Source organism: Chelonia mydas, chromosome 1 (assembly GCF_015237465.2).
Source record: "Chelonia mydas isolate rCheMyd1 chromosome 1, rCheMyd1.pri.v2, whole genome shotgun sequence".
In the NCBI taxonomy this organism is placed as follows: domain Eukaryota; kingdom Metazoa; phylum Chordata; order Testudines; family Cheloniidae; genus Chelonia; species Chelonia mydas.
In genome coordinates this window covers 200,065,967-200,084,230 of record NC_057849.1, presented here as the reverse complement: position 1 = coordinate 200,084,230, position 18,264 = coordinate 200,065,967, and the positions used below count along the sequence as shown (strand labels likewise).

The 18,264-nt window shown below is 43.6% G+C and overlaps 1 protein-coding gene across 2 annotated transcripts in view; it reads left to right on the top strand.

Annotated features, from left to right (window-relative positions):
• The window catches only part of ARHGAP31 (Rho GTPase activating protein 31), a 96,461-nt gene that overhangs the window by 60,724 nt on the left and 17,473 nt on the right, over nt 1-18,264 (top strand). For both annotated transcript variants that reach the window (XM_037909211.2, XM_037909217.2), the window contains exons 2-5: nt 5,572-5,674; nt 6,222-6,366; nt 11,849-11,931; nt 12,670-12,777. In XM_037909211.2, coding sequence (XP_037765139.1) covers nt 5,572-5,674; nt 6,222-6,366; nt 11,849-11,931; nt 12,670-12,777 — 439 coding nt within the window. The remainder of the gene's footprint in view (nt 1-5,571; nt 5,675-6,221; nt 6,367-11,848; nt 11,932-12,669; nt 12,778-18,264) is intronic.

Genomic DNA, 18,264 nt, shown 5'->3' with positions numbered 1-18,264 from the left:
AATGCTAAGACACAGACATAATTTCATTACTTTATATTAAAGCGTTTTTGAGATATTAATCAGAAATTAACTTTTCATCACCTCCTTGAAGGGACTGTAGCTCCCTTAGGAAGAATTTTAGGACACGTGTTCACAGAAACATTTTTTCTTAAAATGACCTGAGGATTCACCCCCAAAGTTGTGTTGGACATTTTCCAATCACTCTGGATATATCACAAAAATCACTCCTAATTTATGCAAAAATGTTTACTGTATATTTATATGCCTGCTGCACGCAACTTTTTCAGTAAATTTAAAATTACAACCAACGCTACCAAAAGACCGTTGAACAGATGACATATCAAATAAGTCCGCCAGAATGATACGGGAGCATGTATAAATGAACAAATGTACCGGTAATGGGAGCCAGTGTGAGAAATGAGCGTAAGTGGTTAATATCTCTTGCGATATCGTAATATATCAATAAACAAAAACATTAGTTTTTTGCAATATACCTGTTTGTGATATCTTAAATGTTGCGTATTGCATCACACTTTTCCGTAATCGCAGCACTCATTGATCAACCCTTACAAAAGAAGTATCAACACATACTTATCTAACTAATCTACACGAGTACGTACTCGCCTAACCTTGGCACAAGGGTGGGAGCAGTCTGCAGTGTTGCTGGATGTCTGATAATTATCTGATTCTTTAATAAAACATATCTCCACAAAACTTTGTAATTTTGTATCTGTACATTAAATCTTGATTTCGGCCGAAGTGAGAATAACTGTGACATATTACGTAAAGTGGTAAAGTAGATGTTAGTATCAGTTGTTATACAATTTGAAACTTTTTGGCATCTTTAGGACTTTCTTGCTAAATATAATTCATTTTGGATTGAAAATGAAAAAAAAAAAAACTGGAGCAGTGGAGCAGTCAGGATTTTCTGTGCTCCGGCTCCACTCCAGCTCCAGGCAAAAACCTGCAGCTCCGCTCCGTGCTCCAGCTCCGCGCTCCGCTCCAAAGCTCTGCATATGAAAAGAGATGCCTGTGAGCACCCAGTACATATATAGCTTGGGATATTTCTATTCCAGCATTTTCACAACCTTTCATAACACTCAACATTTGGGCTGAAATTTTTCATACTTGGTGCCTTCCCCAAAGGTGTATTAGATTAGGAGGAGGAGGAGGAAAGTTTGAGGAAAACCCTTTTCTTCCCCCATTTTTGAGTTATGAAAAATTGAATAAAATTAATGTTTCCCATTGCAAAATGGTCAAACAAACAAATCGAACCACATTGGGCCAGATTATCTTGTACCCAGTACAGTTCAGAGGTGTGGTGAGCCACCAGGGTTGCTGTTAGTCACCTTTGGGGCAGTCTGATCCTCAGGCTGCTGGTCTTGCAGAGCAACTTAGAACAGCCTTAAGGGGCCATTCCTGCAGCTGGGGATTGCTAGAGTGTAACAGTGCTCTGGCCATGCTTCCTTTCTCTTGGCCCCACCTTTTACACTGGGGGTAGGGGGGTTGTCAGTAACAGAGGTGGCATAAAGCTGGCTCAACACCACATGAAGATTCCGTTCTGCTGAGGAAACCTCAGTGAGCCACTTAGCCAGGAGCACCAAATCGTAGAAATGTAGGGCTGGAAGGGACCTCAAGAGCTCATCTAGTCCAGCCCCCTGCACTGAGGAAGGACCATGTAAACCTGGACCATCCCTGACAGGTGTTTGTCCAACCTATTCTGAAAAACCTCCAGTGACGGCAATTCCACAACCTCTCTGGGAAACCTATTCCAGTGCTTAACTACCCTCATAGTTAGAAAGTTTTTCCTAATATTTGACCTAAATCTCACTTGCCGCAGAGTAAGCCTATTACTTCCTGTTCTACCTTCAGTGGACACGGAGAACAATTGATCACCGTCCTCTCTATAACAGCCCTCAACATATTTGAAGACTGTTATCAGGCCCTCCCTCCGCCTTCTTTTCTCAAGACTAAATATGCCCAGTTTTATTAACCTTTCCTCATCGGTCAGGTTTTCTAAACCTTGTATCATTTTTATTGCTCTTCTCTGGACTCCCTCCAATTTCTAAACATCTTTCCTAAAGTGTGGCACCCAGAACTGGACACAGTGCTTCAGCTGAGGCCTCACCAGGCCAAGTAGACTGGGGACAATTACCTCCCATGTTTTATGTATGACACTCCTGTTAATACACCCCAGAATTATATTAGCATTTTTAGCAACTGCCTCATGTTGTTGACTCGTATTCAGTTTGTGATCCACTATAACTTCTTTTCAACAGTACTACTGCCTAACCAGCTATTCCCCATTTTGTAGCTGTGCATATGATTTTTTTCTTCCTGAGTGTGTAGTATTTTGCACTTATCTTTATTGAATTTCATCTTGTTGATTTCAGACCAATTCTCCAATTTGTCAAGGTCATTTTGAATTCTAATCATGTCCTCTAAGGTGCTTGAAACCCCTCCTACCTTGGTGTCATTTGTGAATTTTATAAGCATACTTTCCAGTCCATTAAGCAAGTCATTAATGAAAATATTGAATACTACCAGATCCAGGACAGACCCCTGCAGTACCTCAGTAGATATATTCCCGCACTTTGACAGCGAACCATTGATAACTACTTTTTGAGTATGGTATTTAAAACCGTTTTGTATCCATTTTATAGTAATTTCATTTAGACCACATTTCCCTAGTTTGTTTATGAGAATGTTATGTTAGACAGTGTCAAAAGCCTTACTAAAATCAAGAGATATCACATCTACAGCTTCCCCATCCAGTAGGACAATAACCCTGACAAAGAAGGTTGGTTTGCTATGATTTGTTCTTGATAAATCCATGTTGGCTATTACTTATAACACTATTGTCCTCTAGGAGTTTGTTCCAGTATCTTTCCAAGTATCGAGGTTAGGTTCCATAATTCCCCAATTTTTCTTTTTTTCTCTTTTTAAAGACGGGTACTATGTTTCCCATTCTCCAGTCTTGTGGGACCTCACCTGTTCTCCATTTCTCAGATATAATCATTAATGATTGTGAGATTGTTTCAGCTAGTTACTTCAGTACCTTAGGGTGCATTTCATCAGGCCCTGCTGAATTTAATGCACCTAAATTATCTAAATATTGTTTAACCCATTCTTTTCCTGTTTTGATTGCATTCCTTCCTGGTGGTTGTTAATATTAATTATGCTGAGTATGTGGTCACCATTAACCTTTTTAGTTAAGATTGAAGTAAAATAGGCATGAAATACCTCATCCTTCTTGATATCATCAGTTATTAGCTCTGCTTCCCCGCTAAGGAGAGTACCTGCACTTTCCTTCATTTTTTCTTGCTCCTAAATTATTTAAAGAACCAGTTCTTATAGCCTTTTATGTCCCTTGTTATGTATAACTCATTTTGTGCCTTAGCCTTTCTGATGTTGTCCCTTCATGCTTGAGCTATTCTTTTGTTCTTACCCTTAGCAATTTGTTCATGTTTCCATTTCTTATAGGATTCCTTTTTGATTTTCAGGTCATTAAAGAGCTCCTGAGGGAGCAACGCTGGCTTCTCACTATTCTTTCTATCTTTCCGTTGCACTGGGGTAGTTTGCTGTTGCACCTTTAATATTGACTCTTTGAGAAACTGCCAGCTCTCTTTGAACTCCTTTTTCCCTCAGATTTTCTTCCCATGGGACCGTGCCTACCAGTTCTCTGAGTCTGTTACAGTCTGCTTTTTTGAAGTCCATTGTCCTTATTCTGCTGTTGTCACTCCTTTCTTTCCTTAGAATCATGAAATCAATCCTTTCATGATCACTTTCACTTAATTTGCCTTCCGTCTTCAAATTCTCTACCAACTCCTCCTTGTTGGTCAGAATCAAGTCTAAAATGGCTGTCTCCCTGGTTACCTCCTCCACTTTCTGAAACAACAAATTGTGCCTGATATATCTGGCCCATTGTGTTCTGAATGGGAGTACAGTGACGGTGGCTGAAGTTTGAACCCTGATCCTTGGCATGGGCAGAGACCTCACTAAGGACTGGTGCCTTGGCTTGGCTTGCAGGGGCAGGCATGAAAATGTTATAAAAGTTTGAAAAATCACTTCTGACTGACCTCATGGGATCTGCTAAGACTTTTAGTGGAGTGCAAAGATGACTACTCCTCTTGTGACCTTTCCACACATTCTCCCTGCCTGACCTGAGCAGGATCCTACTGCTGGGAGAGAGTGGGCATGAGGGGACAATGTAAATGTCATGCTACATTAAGTAGCAAAATCCTCCAGGAATAAAACAAAAACCTTTCCCTTAATGGCCAGGACAAGAAAAAATGGCACTGGTGGTTTGGTGTAGGAAATGGATCCAATAACCCCTTCCCATCCCTCCGCAATGCACTGCTCCATGTTATGGCCCCAGTGGTGCTGTGCTGCATGGTACGTAAGAGGTACAGCCCCCCTGGGATGGCTCCTGCATGCCTTCTCCATTGTGCAGTGGAACCGCACCAGTTGTGCTACATTCAGACCCTCCTTGGTCTGCTGGATCTGGGTCCTAAATATCAGAATCCCTGCTGATATGACCTTACTGCTGCATATTATAACCACTAGAACCCAGGAAAGGTTCAGCCAGTAGCCTCGCTTCACGGTACTGGCTAGGCCTGGTTTTCTGGTTAAATGTAGAGCTTAATCTATTACTGTTTGTCCTACAGAGCGTATGGGACACACAATGTGGCCGAGTTAATGCTGCTGTGAGGAACCTTAACGTCTGCATTTCCTGACTGTCTTGGGATTATAACTGTACAGCCTTCATACTGCATTAGTGTAGTGATTTGCATTTAATAGGAAAGGACTCTGCCAGCTGAGTGCACTGGGGACTGCAGGGGATGGATCTGAACCAAAAGGATGACTGGCTCAAATACTTCTGTAATGGGAGAAAGTAAAACCTCAGATTGAAACACACCTGAACTCCAGATCTGGATATGAATTTAGTGGTTTGGGCTCTTTTCTAAATCCTTAGCTGGTATAAATTGGTGGAGCTCTTTTGAAGCCCAAGGAGCTATGTCAATTTGAGGATCTGGCCTATATTTCCATCTAATCTAATCTCTCTAGGTATTTCTAAACCCTAGTCACTGGGCACTAGGCTAACACACAAGAGTAGATGCTTCTCTGATTTTTAAGCAAAGTAATCATACCAGTTGGCACAACACAGCTAAGCTGGAGACCTCTTGAGAACAGCTCGCTTGGAGGATTCCCACTTCTTCATGCTCCCAGTTACGATTGAATCACTTTCCCCTCTGGAAAAAGCCTTTTTTTTGCATTTCACGGTATGGCTAGAGCAGCCGTGTGATTAGAGGCCGTTATTGTCAGAACAGATGATGACCATGGCTGCTGCAGAGCTGTTGTGCGACCTGCGATCTAGCTCTGTAAATCAATTTGTGGCCACTTCAATGATTTTATTTTGCTATTCTTGATCTCACCAATTACAATATCCTTTCCTGGTCACTGCAGAGAGGCTCTGCCACCGTTTAATGGGACTCTCTCCTCTGAGGACCCTCATGAAAGATCTTCTCTCTGCCTAGTCACTGCTGACCTCATCTTCCTTTCCTTTATTAGTCCCTTACGTGCTGAGGAGCTGTGCCGAGTTCATTGAGACCCATGGCATTGTGGATGGAATCTACCGGCTCTCTGGAGTGACATCCAACATACAGAAGCTGAGGTAAGGGCAGGGATCTGACTGCAAAGGGGGGTTCAGTGGCATTGCTCAGTATCATTGTTTGGGGCTAGTCCAGGCATAGACTTGTTGAATATCGTCCCTCGGTGGTGTAATGAGGGCAGCAGGGCCCAGCCCCGGTAAAGAGGAGACCAGATTTAATGAAAACCTTAGTTCCTAACACTGGTAAAGACCAAACACACTACTTTATGGAGACTAACTTTTGTCCCCCCAAAAGCACCCCACTCTGGGTCCATTAACGGAGTACTTTGGGGGCAGCCCAGGAGTATCCAACCTCAGGAGAGGGTAGTCGCTGTATGTCAGTTTTAGGATCCATCAGTGGAACTGTGTGAGGGAAACCAGAGAAGAATGAACCTGGAGCCTGAGCTTCAGGAGAAGACCTGGTCCAGGTTGCAGGTAAAAGAGGCAGATCTCTGCTTTCCAGCCTATAACATATTTCTCTTTCCCCTCTGCCTGTGACAGACAACTAGGCATGGACTGTTTCCAGCTCCTGTTCTTCCAGGCTGTTATGTCTCTTTCTGTGTTGTTTCAGGCAGGAGTTTGGCTCTGATCAATGTCCAGACCTGACAAGGGAAGTTTACCTTCAGGACATTCACTGTGTGGGGTCACTCTGCAAGCTGTATTTCAGGGAGCTGCCAAACCCGCTCCTCACTTATGAGCTCTACAAGAAATTTACGGTGAGCCTTTTATTCTTTTTCACAGCCCGGCATGCACATGTGTTTTGGTAAAGGTAGTTGGTTGTGTTTTAGTCTCACTCTGATGACCCCGTGTCAGGGGTTTGTGTGTGTGTGTGTGTGTGTGTGTGTGTAGGGGGATCATCCATCAGTGCTCATGCACACTCCTGCTATCTTTTCATTTTGTCTGTTGCTGTCTCGCTCTTTCTCACTTTGTTTGTTTCTCTCTGTCCCATCATGGTTTCCCTCATTCTCTTCGCTATTTCCGTCCCTCTATCTTTGTGTTACACTATCTCCTTCTCTTCCATATCTCCCTCTCTCATTCTGTTTTTTTCTCATTCTTTCTCTTACTCACTCCCCCCTCCCTTTTTTTTCTCTTTGTCTCATTGAACCTTTCCTTCCTTCCTTCCTTCCTCTGGCCCTCCCTCCCTTCCTCCCTAATTCTGATTCTTTCCCCCATTGCTGTCCTTTGCTTATAATTTTTATAACATGTGAATTCACAGGGCCTGATTGTCTGATGCACTGTGCAGTCATTTACACCTGTTCACAGTGAGTGCACAGTGGGTGTAAAATACTACATCTTGCAGATGTGCTAGTGTTGTTCACTCAGTTTGCATTGATGTAAATTATGACACAAAGTAGAGGGCAATGGAAAATCAGGCCATAATGATCGTGTCCTGGATACAAAGAGCAGGTGAAGGTGGAAACTGTTCAAGCAGAAATCTGTAACCTCATTTAAAGTAACTGTAATTCAAAGTGTAATCACTCCATTCTGCAAAGCGAATATAGATTATCTGTGGATACAAGTAGGAGTCTGGGAGCAGACTGCTGGGGGCAGAAAAATAGACAATGACCCTTGCTGCTGAGCCTCCCTAAGTCTGAGCTGGTGACCATAGCTGGATTTCTAAAAGAACTGGACAATTTGATGACAGATAATATTTTATTATTGGCGCTACAGATAGTAACACCTGTAGTTAAGGTTGCCTGATGCTTTCCACTACAAAACCCTGCATTCATTTGGTTATAACTTTGCCAGTCTTTAATCATTTGGGCTGAAATTTTCCACGCTGGCTGGCTGACTCATATTGAATGTTTTTGGAAAGTTTCAGATAAAACAGTTCATTCATTTCTCAGAACGATATTAGGGAAAAGTACATTGTATTGCCCATGTTCAAAAATTCTTAGAACTGTTTTGTTGAGAAGCTCTGGTGTCCCCCCTTAACTTTGAAGCAGAGACTAGAAATTTGGCAGGGGGATCATCCTGGTGTCAGGAATGTTAGATGTTATAGTGATGAGCATGGTATATGAATGTATGTAGAACAGAATAGCCTTTTGTTTTCCCCTTGAAAATATGCGCAAGTTGGCCAAGTTTTAAGTCTTTGAACAATCTCAGTTTGCACTTGGTCACTAGAGACTTGTTAGAGTTTGGCAGCTAAATTCTCCAAAGATTCCATCTGTATTGAGCATGCTCTGACTAAGGGCTGCAGGGGCTGAACAGGACTTTCCCTGCAGTTACTGCTCTTGGCTGCCCAGGGACAACTATCATGCCCGACATAGGAACTGAGAGCAGGAAGATGGTCTCTCTTGTGCTTTCACTCCTGGGCCCAGGCAGGAGGACAAGAAGGAGGAAAAGGCTGATAGGAATGCAAAGGGATGAGGAGCCGGGTCTGGGGGGTAGCGTGGGAGGAGACTGGGATAAGGAGTAGAGGGGATAGAGGACTGGGATGATTAAGATTTGGCAAAGTTAAAAGCAACTGAAAACAGGTTCTTATTACAGCTGTGTGAAATTGTTCAGCCAAAACCTTTTTCGGCAAAAAATGCAAGATTGGATGACACTGGAACATTTTGTGAATTTGTGTTGATTTTGCCAAATTGTTTAGGTAAAATAATTTTAAAAAATCCAAAAATGTGAAAATGTTTCATTATGACATTTTTTAAAGGAAATGTTTCATTTTTTCAGCTCTAAATGACTTTTTGTTTGGAAATTTCCTTCACATTTTTTTTTAAATTAAAATGTGAAAAAAACACTCAAAATCAAAATGAAACGTTTTGTTTCGGGTCAAATGAAATATCTTTTTTTTGACCCGAAGCAATTTTTTTTCAAGATTTTGATTCGCTGAACATTTTGAAAAATGTTGGCTTCAGGTTCTTATAATGGGAACTGTTGGGCAGCCTTAATTATAGGCATTTCTACTTACAGTGGGTAACTCATTTGGCTAGAAATACTAACAAAAGCCCCCCAAAAAGAAACTATTCCCCAAAATCTAGCGAAAATCACCAGATGGGGAGTCTGGTTGAATGTAGGATGGGTGCCCCAGTGCCTAGACAGAAGGGTGTGGGTGGGAGGCAGGGATGCCTGCTAATCCCACCCTGTCTTCCTCACTCAACACTGTGTCTGAGGAAGGATAGGCACAGCTTTGAGTCACCACAGTGATTCAGACATTAGTGTCTCAGGATAGGCAAATTCTTAATGACCAGAGAGGGATTAGCCTTTCGGCTTCAGTGGTATCACATTTATATATGCGATGACCCTGCCATGGCATTGCTGCATATTTACCTTTGCAGTGTGACACTCCCTCCTGCTCTGGGCCTTCACCAGCTCATAATCCAGTTCTGATCGAGTTGGTGACTCTGGCACTGACAGACTCATTCTAACACTAGTGTAAAGGGACTGATTGCTCCATCGAACCAATTCAAAAACAGAAGGCCACACACCTTCTTCTTCCCTCAGTTTTACTCCACTTGCTAGCCAGAGGCTAGGAGGAACAGGGTACCAGCTGAGCACACCCAGTGTGGTCAGTGTAGTAGAAGGGTAAGAGATCATGTCTGTCCTTGACTGTGTATCTGAAACTCCCTGTCTCTTTCCAATTTTTTCTTCCCATTCACAAGGTGAAAGGTGAAACAATCAGCAATTAATGCTACATTTGAAAAAAATACATTAAATAAAAGCAGTTGGCTTTTCCTGGGATTCTGTGTCCTCTCCTTCTTGATGCTCCTAATCTATAATTCCACATGTTGAAGATGGTGCCTGATGGTTTTGTAAGCCATGCCATGGGTTTCTAGCTCAGTTGGCTGAGAAGTATGGCTGTTGGGTCTGAGTCAGTCATGACATCACATGAATCAGCATTTGCTTGCTGTCTGTTTCAGCTTCCTTTCCTAGAACCTAGAAATGAAATGTATGAGCCAAAACCCAGCTGATGTCTGATGTTTCAGATTTGCATCCAAATGTTTGGATGCTTCTCCTGATCCATCTTTGGTCAGAACCAATGGCCTGGAAATCTCACATGAGAAGCGTAGGATTTATTGTGCTTCTTCTCTCTGGAATGGTGGAAACAGGCTTTTTTATAGGTCAGTACTTCCACTGGTGGATTGAAACAAAAAATAATCAGCTGAGATGGGTCTGAGTTGTAAGATTTAAATCTGGAGTGGAACTTCCCCCAATTCAGGAGTTTTCATCTCTGGGTTTTCAGTTCAGCCCATAGCAGAGATGGGGTCAGGCACAAAGCTCAGATTTGGATTTCCCAAGTTCAGAGGTATCAGAGCTGTCTTTTTATCTGGGACTATCTCTGGAGCTGAGGCTTGTGGAGATAAAAAAAAAAAATTACAGGTTAACTTTCACCTCACTAACTTTGAACCTCAGAAAAGGCTCAGTTCCTGCTTTGAATGAAGATTAAGGTTAGAGCTCATTTAATCCAAATAAGGTGTCCGTCTCTCTCTCCCCATCAACTGTTTTGACATTGGAGGCAGGCTGGTGGTATATGAACACCTGATCTCTCTCTTTCTCTATATTCATTATTGCTGCAAACCCCTCTCCTCGATCGATGCCTGATTAATGGTATATAAGTTTGACAGCACACGTGTACCATGTCAGTGACGTTAAAGGACTGGTGTTGGTGATCCTGGCTATGCTCTTATTGGTGAGATCATTGGTAACAATGATGAAGGTATTGACTGATGACATCAAAGGTTTTGTTGATCCTTCTGTTGCTTGGTGTGGTAATTGTGATGGTGGTGGTGTCTATGCAACTGTGGTTGTGGGCTCATAACAAAGATCAGAAATAGGTTCAAGGCACAGAATTCAAATCTGGGTTCCCAAAGTGGGGGCTGCTTGGATCCTGGCATGCAGTTCATGGCCATCTCTGGTAGCGAAATTGATTATGGCAATTTGCATGTGGTTTTGCATAAAGGATGGCTGATAGTGAAAAGAATAGAGATGAGAATAGTGACAGCAGAATAAATAATGGGAATGTAGTAGTGACAGTGAAAACACAGGAAGGTGTTTCTGTGGTTGTGGTTGGTGATTTCAGATTAATTATATTTAAGCAACTGATGGTTAGGAATGGCTTGTTTTCTTCATCTCAGTTCTAGATTTGCTGACGTCCTTATGTAGGCAAAACTCCAGTTGGCAGGAGCGGTCACCGTGTCTTTCTTTGAACTCACTCCAACCCCCAGCAGTAGCAGAGTGAGCAGGTGGATCCTAGATAGCCTCACACTGTTTGAAGTTCCTAGTGGCTTCTCCTCCCCCATTGTAATGTTGAAAGGGAATAGCTGACAGAAGACTAACAATGCAGAGAAGAACTCCCAGGAATTCAGACAATACGTTCTTAAATCCCCTCTCAGCTCCTGCTCTGCAGAGAACTGCCAGGCTAGTGGTGGTGGGGAGGTGCCTCACTTCCGTTTTATCTACGCTATTCCACTCTAATGGCTAATGCAGATGTTTGTTACTCTGTCTATGCAATTGTATTTCTAGGTACCTGTCATTGTAGCTCATCTAAAATACCTCATCATCACAGGAGCTACTGTATCTACATACAGTAGATAATAATGCTTGTTTTTATTTATAAATTACTTTGCCTTTCATGCCCACAAGTCCCAAGCTGTTTTCATTTCACAGGGTTTAAAAAGGACCCATTTTTTATTTGTTCTCAAACTTTTTTTGGAAAAAGTTTCAGTATTTTTCATTTGTTATTTATCATTTCCTCCTCTTTTCCTTTCATTTATTTTCCCTCTCTTCCTCCACCCGCTCTCAGTATTTTTTCTTTTTTTTTTCTTTCCATTTTTCTCCCAGTCATTGTATGTGTTGGGGGGGGTGGGGGGGGAATCAATTTTCAAAAATGAGTGGGAGGAAGGAGGGGAGGGACAAGGCAGGAGTCAAAAAGAAGAAAAAGGAAATTAATCTCGCAGCTGAAGATCTCAAAGTGTTTAATGAATTAAGTCCCAGACTTTCAGCTGTGAACTGAAGGAGACTAGGGCTCTATGCCCCGCAGCGAGGTGGGTAAGTATGGTTATCCTTACAGGGAGGTGAAGTGACTTGCCCAAGGTCTCACAGAAAGTCAGTGGCAGGACTTCCTACTCATAGCTCTGTAATGTAATGAGACAGTGCTCCCTCTGACACCTGCCAGGCCTCTGTACGCGTCTCTCTCTGTCACTTTCTCACTTCCTCTAAATCCATCAGCTCAATGGACTATTTCCTTTCTCTCCACAGGAGGCAATATCTCGCTGCCCAGAGGAGGAGCAATTGGCCCGAATTCAAAATGTCATCCAGGAACTTCCACCATCACATTACAGGTAAGAACTCAGCCGTTGAGGCTGTGGGGATCCATACGGTGTCTCTTAGCTGTGGGAAGGATTCTCTGAAACAGCTTCAGCTTCGGGGAGGAGCTGAGAGGTGGGTTCATTCATTGCCACCAAATTCAAGAGCAATTCACCTGTCCTCTAAATAAAATTAAACAGATCATTGCATTATGTGTCTGAAAGAGCAGCCGGCCCTTTCTAGCTTCTGTCAACCCGACTCTCCCTCCCAGCTGCCATAACGTACTTGGCCAGTTGCGCAGTGCTGTCCAAGTGGGAGAAGGCAATTAAGCACGTGTATTTAAGCATACAATGTAATCTGAATTTCCACAGCCACCATATGCATCAGTAGCCCCCTTCTTTCTGCTTCCTACTGTCCTTCCTCCTCAAATTCATTTGGGTTGTGCCACATGAAACCATCTGCAATAACAACATCCACAGTGTTCTGCGCCACTGCTCATAAACTCTGACATCACAAATCGCTGCTCTGGCTTTGAGCCATGGTGCCCATTTTGCCAGTCTCATATATACAGACCCCACAGTCACTGCGGGAGACTGAAACCAGTACCATCAGCACCAAAACACAGGCCTCTACCTCTTGAGCTAAAGGAGCATTCTGTTAGCAGATCTTATATGGCAGACTGCTGTAATCTTGGGGGCTAGCAACTAATGGGAGACTTGATCACATGTGCAGGAGCTGAAGACTTTTTCTTTATCCAAAACAAATGCTTGCAGGACTCTGGAATACCTGATCAAGCATCTGACTCACCTGGCCTCCTTCAGCAACATGACCAACATGCACACCAGGAACCTGGCCCTAGTGTGGGCACCTAATCTCCTCAGGTACAGTAAGGACTTCTTTTCACTTCACTCTTAGGGGAGCACTGCTGAGCTACTGCTGGATCATCTAAGAGTGAAACTGACCAGACAGTAAACAGAGACTGACCAGTAAGTCACAGACCGAGCCTGCTGAGAAAAATGCAAAGAAATAAACAGCATAAATAATAGTGCAAAGTAAATATCATTTAAAAAATTCTCCCAAGTTGAATAACCTGAGGTTTTACTAATAATATCCAGGGAAGGAAATCTATGGATTTCTAAAAACTATATTCTTTTTGACAGGTTTCAGAGTAACAGCCGTGTTAGTCTGTATTCGCAAAAAGAAAAGGAGTATTTGTGGCACCTTAGAGACTAACCAATTTATTTGAGCATGAGCTTTCGTGAGCTACAGCTCACTTCATCGGATGCATACTGTGGAAACTGCAGAAGACATTATATACACAGAGACCATGAAACAATACCTCCTCCCACCCCACTCTCCTGCTGGTAATAGCTTATCTAAAGTGATCATCAAGTTGGGCCATTTCCAGCACAAATCCAGGTTTTCTCACCCTCCGCCCCCCGGCACACAAACTCACTCTCCTGCTGGTAATAGCCCATCCAAAGTGACCACTCTCTTCACAATGTGTATGATAATCAAGGTGGGCCATTTCCTGCACAAATCCAGGTTCTCTCACCCCCTCACCCCCCTCCAAAAACCACACACACAAACTCACTCTCCTGCTGGTAATAGCCTATCCAAAGTGACCACTCTCCTTACAACCTGCATGAAAATCAAGGTGGGCCATTTCCAGCACAAATACAGGTTTTCTCACCCCCCCCTCCTTTTCCAAAAAACACACACACACAAACTCACTCTCCTGCTGGTAATAGCTTATCCAAAGTGACCACTCTCCCTACAATGTGCATGATAATCAAGGTGGGCCATTTCCAGCATAAATCCAGGTTTTCTCACCCCCCCACCCCCATACACACACAAACTCACTCTCCTGCTGGCAATAGCTCATCCAAAGTGACCACTCTCCCTGCAATGTGCATGATAATCAAGGTGGGCCATTTCCAGCACAAATCCAGGTTTTCTCACCCCCCCACCCCGCCCCCAACACACACACAAACTCACTCTCCTGCTGGCAATAGCTCATCCAAACTGACCACTCTCCCCACAGTGTGCATGACAATCAAGGTGGGCCATTTCCAGCATAAATCCAAGTTTAACCAGAACGTCTCGGGGGGGGGGGGGGAGTAGGAAAAAACAAGGGGAAATAGGCTACCTTGCATAAAGACTTAGCCACTCCCAGTCTCTATTTAAGCCTAAATTAATAGTATCCAATTTGCAAATGAATTCCAATTCAGCAGTTTCTCGCTGGAGTCTGGATTTGAATTTTTTTTGTTGTAAGATAGCGACCTTCATGTCTGTGATTGCGTGACCAGAGAGATTGAAGTGTTCTCCGACTGGTTTATGAATGTTATAATTCTTGACATCTGATTTGTGTCCATTTATTCTTTTATGTAGAGACTGTCCAGTTTGACCAATGTACATGGCAGAGGGGCATTGCTGGCACATGATGGCATATATCACATTGGTGGATGTGCAGGTGAACGAGCCTCTGATAGTGTGGCTGATGTTATGAGGCCCTGTGATGGTGTCCCCTGAATAGATATGTGGGCACAGTTGGCAATGGGCTTTGTTGCAAGGATAGGTTCCTGGGTTAGTGGTTCTGTTATGTGGTATGTGGTTGTTGGTGAGTATTTGCTTCAGGTTGGGGGGCTGTCTGTAGGCAAGGACTGGCCTGTCTCCCAAGATTTGTGAGAGTGTTGGGTCATCCTTCAGGATAGGTTGTAGATCCTTAATAATGCGTTGGAGGGGTTTTAGTTGGGGGCTGAAGGTGACGGCTAGTGGTGTTCTGTTATTTTCTTTGTTAGGCCTGTCCTGTAGTAGGTGACTTCTGGGAACTCTTCTGGCTCTATCAATCTGTTTCTTCACTTCCGCAGGTGGGTATTGTAGTTGTAAGAATGCTTGATAGAGATCTTGTAGGTGTTTGTCTCTGTCTGAGGGGTTGGAGGAAATGCGGTTGTATCGCAGAGCTTGGCTGTAGACGATGGATCGTGTGGTGTGGCCAGGGTGAAAGCTGGGGGCATGTAGGTAGGAATAGCGGTCAGTAGGTTTCCAGTATAGGGTGGTGTTTATGTGACCATTGTTTATTAGCACTGTAGTGTCCAGGAAGTGGATCTCTTGTGTGGACTGGACCAGGCTGAGGTGGATGGTGGGATGGAAATTGTTGAAATCATGGTGGAATTCCTCAAGGGCTTCTTTGCCATGGGTCCAGATGATGAAGATGTCATCAATATAGCGCAAGTAGAGTAGGGGCGTTAAGGGACGAGAGCTGAGGAAGCGTTGTTCTAAATCAGCCATAAAAATGTTGGCATACTGTGGGGCCATGCGGGTACCCATAGCAGTGCCGCTGATCTGAAGGTATACATTGTCCCCACATGTAAAATAGTTATGGGTAAGGACAAAGTCACAAAGTTCAGCCACCAGGTTAGCCGTGACATTATCGGGGATAGTGTTCTCGACGGCTTGTAGTCCATCTTTGTGTGGAATGTTGGTGGTAGAGGGCTTCTGCATCCATAGTGGCCAGGATGGTGTTATCAGGAAGATCACCGATGGATTGTAGTTTCCTCAGGAAGTCAGTGGTGTCTCGAAGGTAGCTGGGAGTGCTGGTAGCATAGGGCCTGAGGAGGGAGTCTACATAGCCAGACAATCCTGCTGTCAGGGTGCCAATCTCTGAGATGATGGGGCGCCCAGGATTTCCAGGTTTATGGATCTTGGGTAGTAGATAGAATATCCCAGGTCGGGGTTCCAGGGGTGTGTCTGTGCGGATTTGATCTTGTGCTTTTTCAGGAAGTTTCTTGAGCAAATGCTGTACTTGCTTTTGGTAACTCTCAGTGGGATCATAGGGTAATGGCTTGTAGAAAGTGGTGTTGGAGAGCTGCCGAGCAGCCTCTTGTTCATATTCCGACCTATTCATGATGACAACAGCACCTCCTTTGTCAGCCTTTTTGATTATGATGTCAGAGTTGTTTCTGAGGCTGTGGATGGCATTGTGTTCCACACGGCTGAGGTTATGGGGCAAGTGATGCTGCTTTTCCACAATTTCAGCCCGTGCACATCGGCGGAAGCACTCTATGTAGAAGTCCAGTCTGCTGTTTCGACCTTCAGGAGGAGTCCACCTAGAATCCTTCTTTTTGTAATGTTGGTAGGAAGGCCTCTGTGGATCAGTATGTTGTTCAGAGGTATTTTGGAAATATTCCTTGAGTCGGAGATGTCGAAAATAGGATTCTAGGTCACCACAGAACTGTATCATGTTCGTGGGGATGGAGGGGCAGAAGGAGAGGCCCCGAGATAGGACAGCTGCTTCTCCTTGGCTGAGAGTATAGTTGGATAGGTTAACAATATTGCTGGGTGGGTTGAGGGAACCATTGCTGTGGCCTCTTGTAGCATGTAGTAGTTTAGAAAGTTTAGTGTCCTTTTTCTTTTGTAGAGAAGCAAAGTGTGCGTTGTAAATGGCTTGTCTAGTTTTAGTAAAGTCCAGCCACGAGGAAGTTTGTGTGGAAGGTTGGTTTTTTATGAGAGTATCCATTTTTGAGAGCTCATTCTTAATCTTTCCCTGTTTGCTGTAGAGGATGTTGCTCAGGTGATTCCACAGTTTCTTTGAGAGCGTGTGGCACAAGCTGTCAGCATAGTCTGTGTGGTATGTAGATTGTAATGGATTTTTTACCTTCAGTCCTTTTGGTACGATGTCCATCTGTTTGCATTTGGAAAGGAAGATGATGTCTGTCTGTATCTGTACAAGTTTTTTCATGCAGTTGATAGATTTCCAGATAGAATAAATGGACACAAATCAGATGTCAAGAATTATAACATTCATAAACCAGTCGGAGAACACTTCAATCTCTCTGGTCACGCAATCACAGACATGAAGGTCGCTATCTTACAACAAAAAAAAATTCAAATCCAGACTCCAGCGAGAAACTGCTGAATTGGAATTCATTTGCAAATTGGATACTATTAATTTAGGCTTAAATAGAGACTGGGAGTGGCTAAGTCATTATGCAAGGTAGCCTATTTCCCCTTGTTTTTTCCTCCCCCCCTCCCCCCAGACGTTCTGGTTAAACTTGGATTTATGCTGGAAATGGCCCACCTTGATTGTCATGCACACTGTGGGGAGAGTGGTCAGTTTGGATGAGCTATTGCCAGCAGGAGAGTGAGTTTGTGTGTGTGTATGGGGGTGGGGGGGTGAGAAAACCTGGATTTGTGCTGGAAATGGCCCACCTTGATTATCATGTACGTTGCAGGGAGAGTGGTCACTTTGGATAGGCTATTACCAGCAGGAGAGTGAGTTTGTGTGTGTGGTTTTTGGAGGGGGGTGAGGGGGTGAGAGAACCTGGATTTGTGCAGGAAATGGCCCACCTTGATTATCATACACATTGTGAAGAGAGTGGTCACTTTGGATGGGCTATTACCAGCAGGAGAGTGAGTTTGTGTGTGGGGGCGCGGAGGGTGAGAAAACCTGGATTTGTGCTGGAAATGGCCCAACTTGATGATCACTTTAGATAAGCTATTACCAGCAGGAGAGTGGGGTGGGAGGAGGTATTGTTTCCTGGTCTCTGTGTATATAATGTCTTCTGCAGTTTCCACAGTATGCATCTGATGAAGTGAGCTGTAGCTCACGAAAGCTCATGCTCAAATAAATTGGTTAGTCTCTAAGGTGCCACAAGTACTCCTATTCTTTTTGAACAGTGTCCATTTAAAAATGAGGCGTTTGCTCATCATTATGGGATTGAAGCAACTGTTTTCAAAATATGGGTGATTGAGTTTGATAGGACAGAGCAATGAGTGACTCGGGAAGGGGAGATAGTGCTACATGTTATAGATGACTTGAATCCAAATCCATTTCGGTCACAAGTGAAATGAGTTTGAAGATCTTAAGATAGTTGCTAGTGGACGTTTGCTGGTATCACAAGATCACCAAGCAGTTTTTCGTAATTTACCGTGCCTGAAAATCAATGCTGAGAGCCAATCCTGTGATTGGATCAAATGTTGAAACTATTGAACATTGCAAAGTGGACGTTTACTACTCAGACATTTCCATTCCAGCTTCTGTCCTTCTTGTCAAATGACCTGAAGTCTGTTTCCTTTGTAGTGCAAGTCCCAGGGAGGACAAGAAAGCGGCAGGCAATGCAACTGCAGTCTCCTTACACGGTTATCCCGTTGGCAATGCCCCAAACAGTTATCTAACAAACCACTCATTAACTTTACAAAGGATCCATTGCCCAGAGATAATTTCTTCAGTAACACTTTGGCATGTCAAGATAAGGAAGGTTTTTCTGCTGAGAGAGTGAGAATGCAAGAGTGCTGGGTGGAGTGAAGGAAGGGACAGGGACTCATAGATATTAAGGTCATAAAAGACAGTCATAAAAAATAGTAGG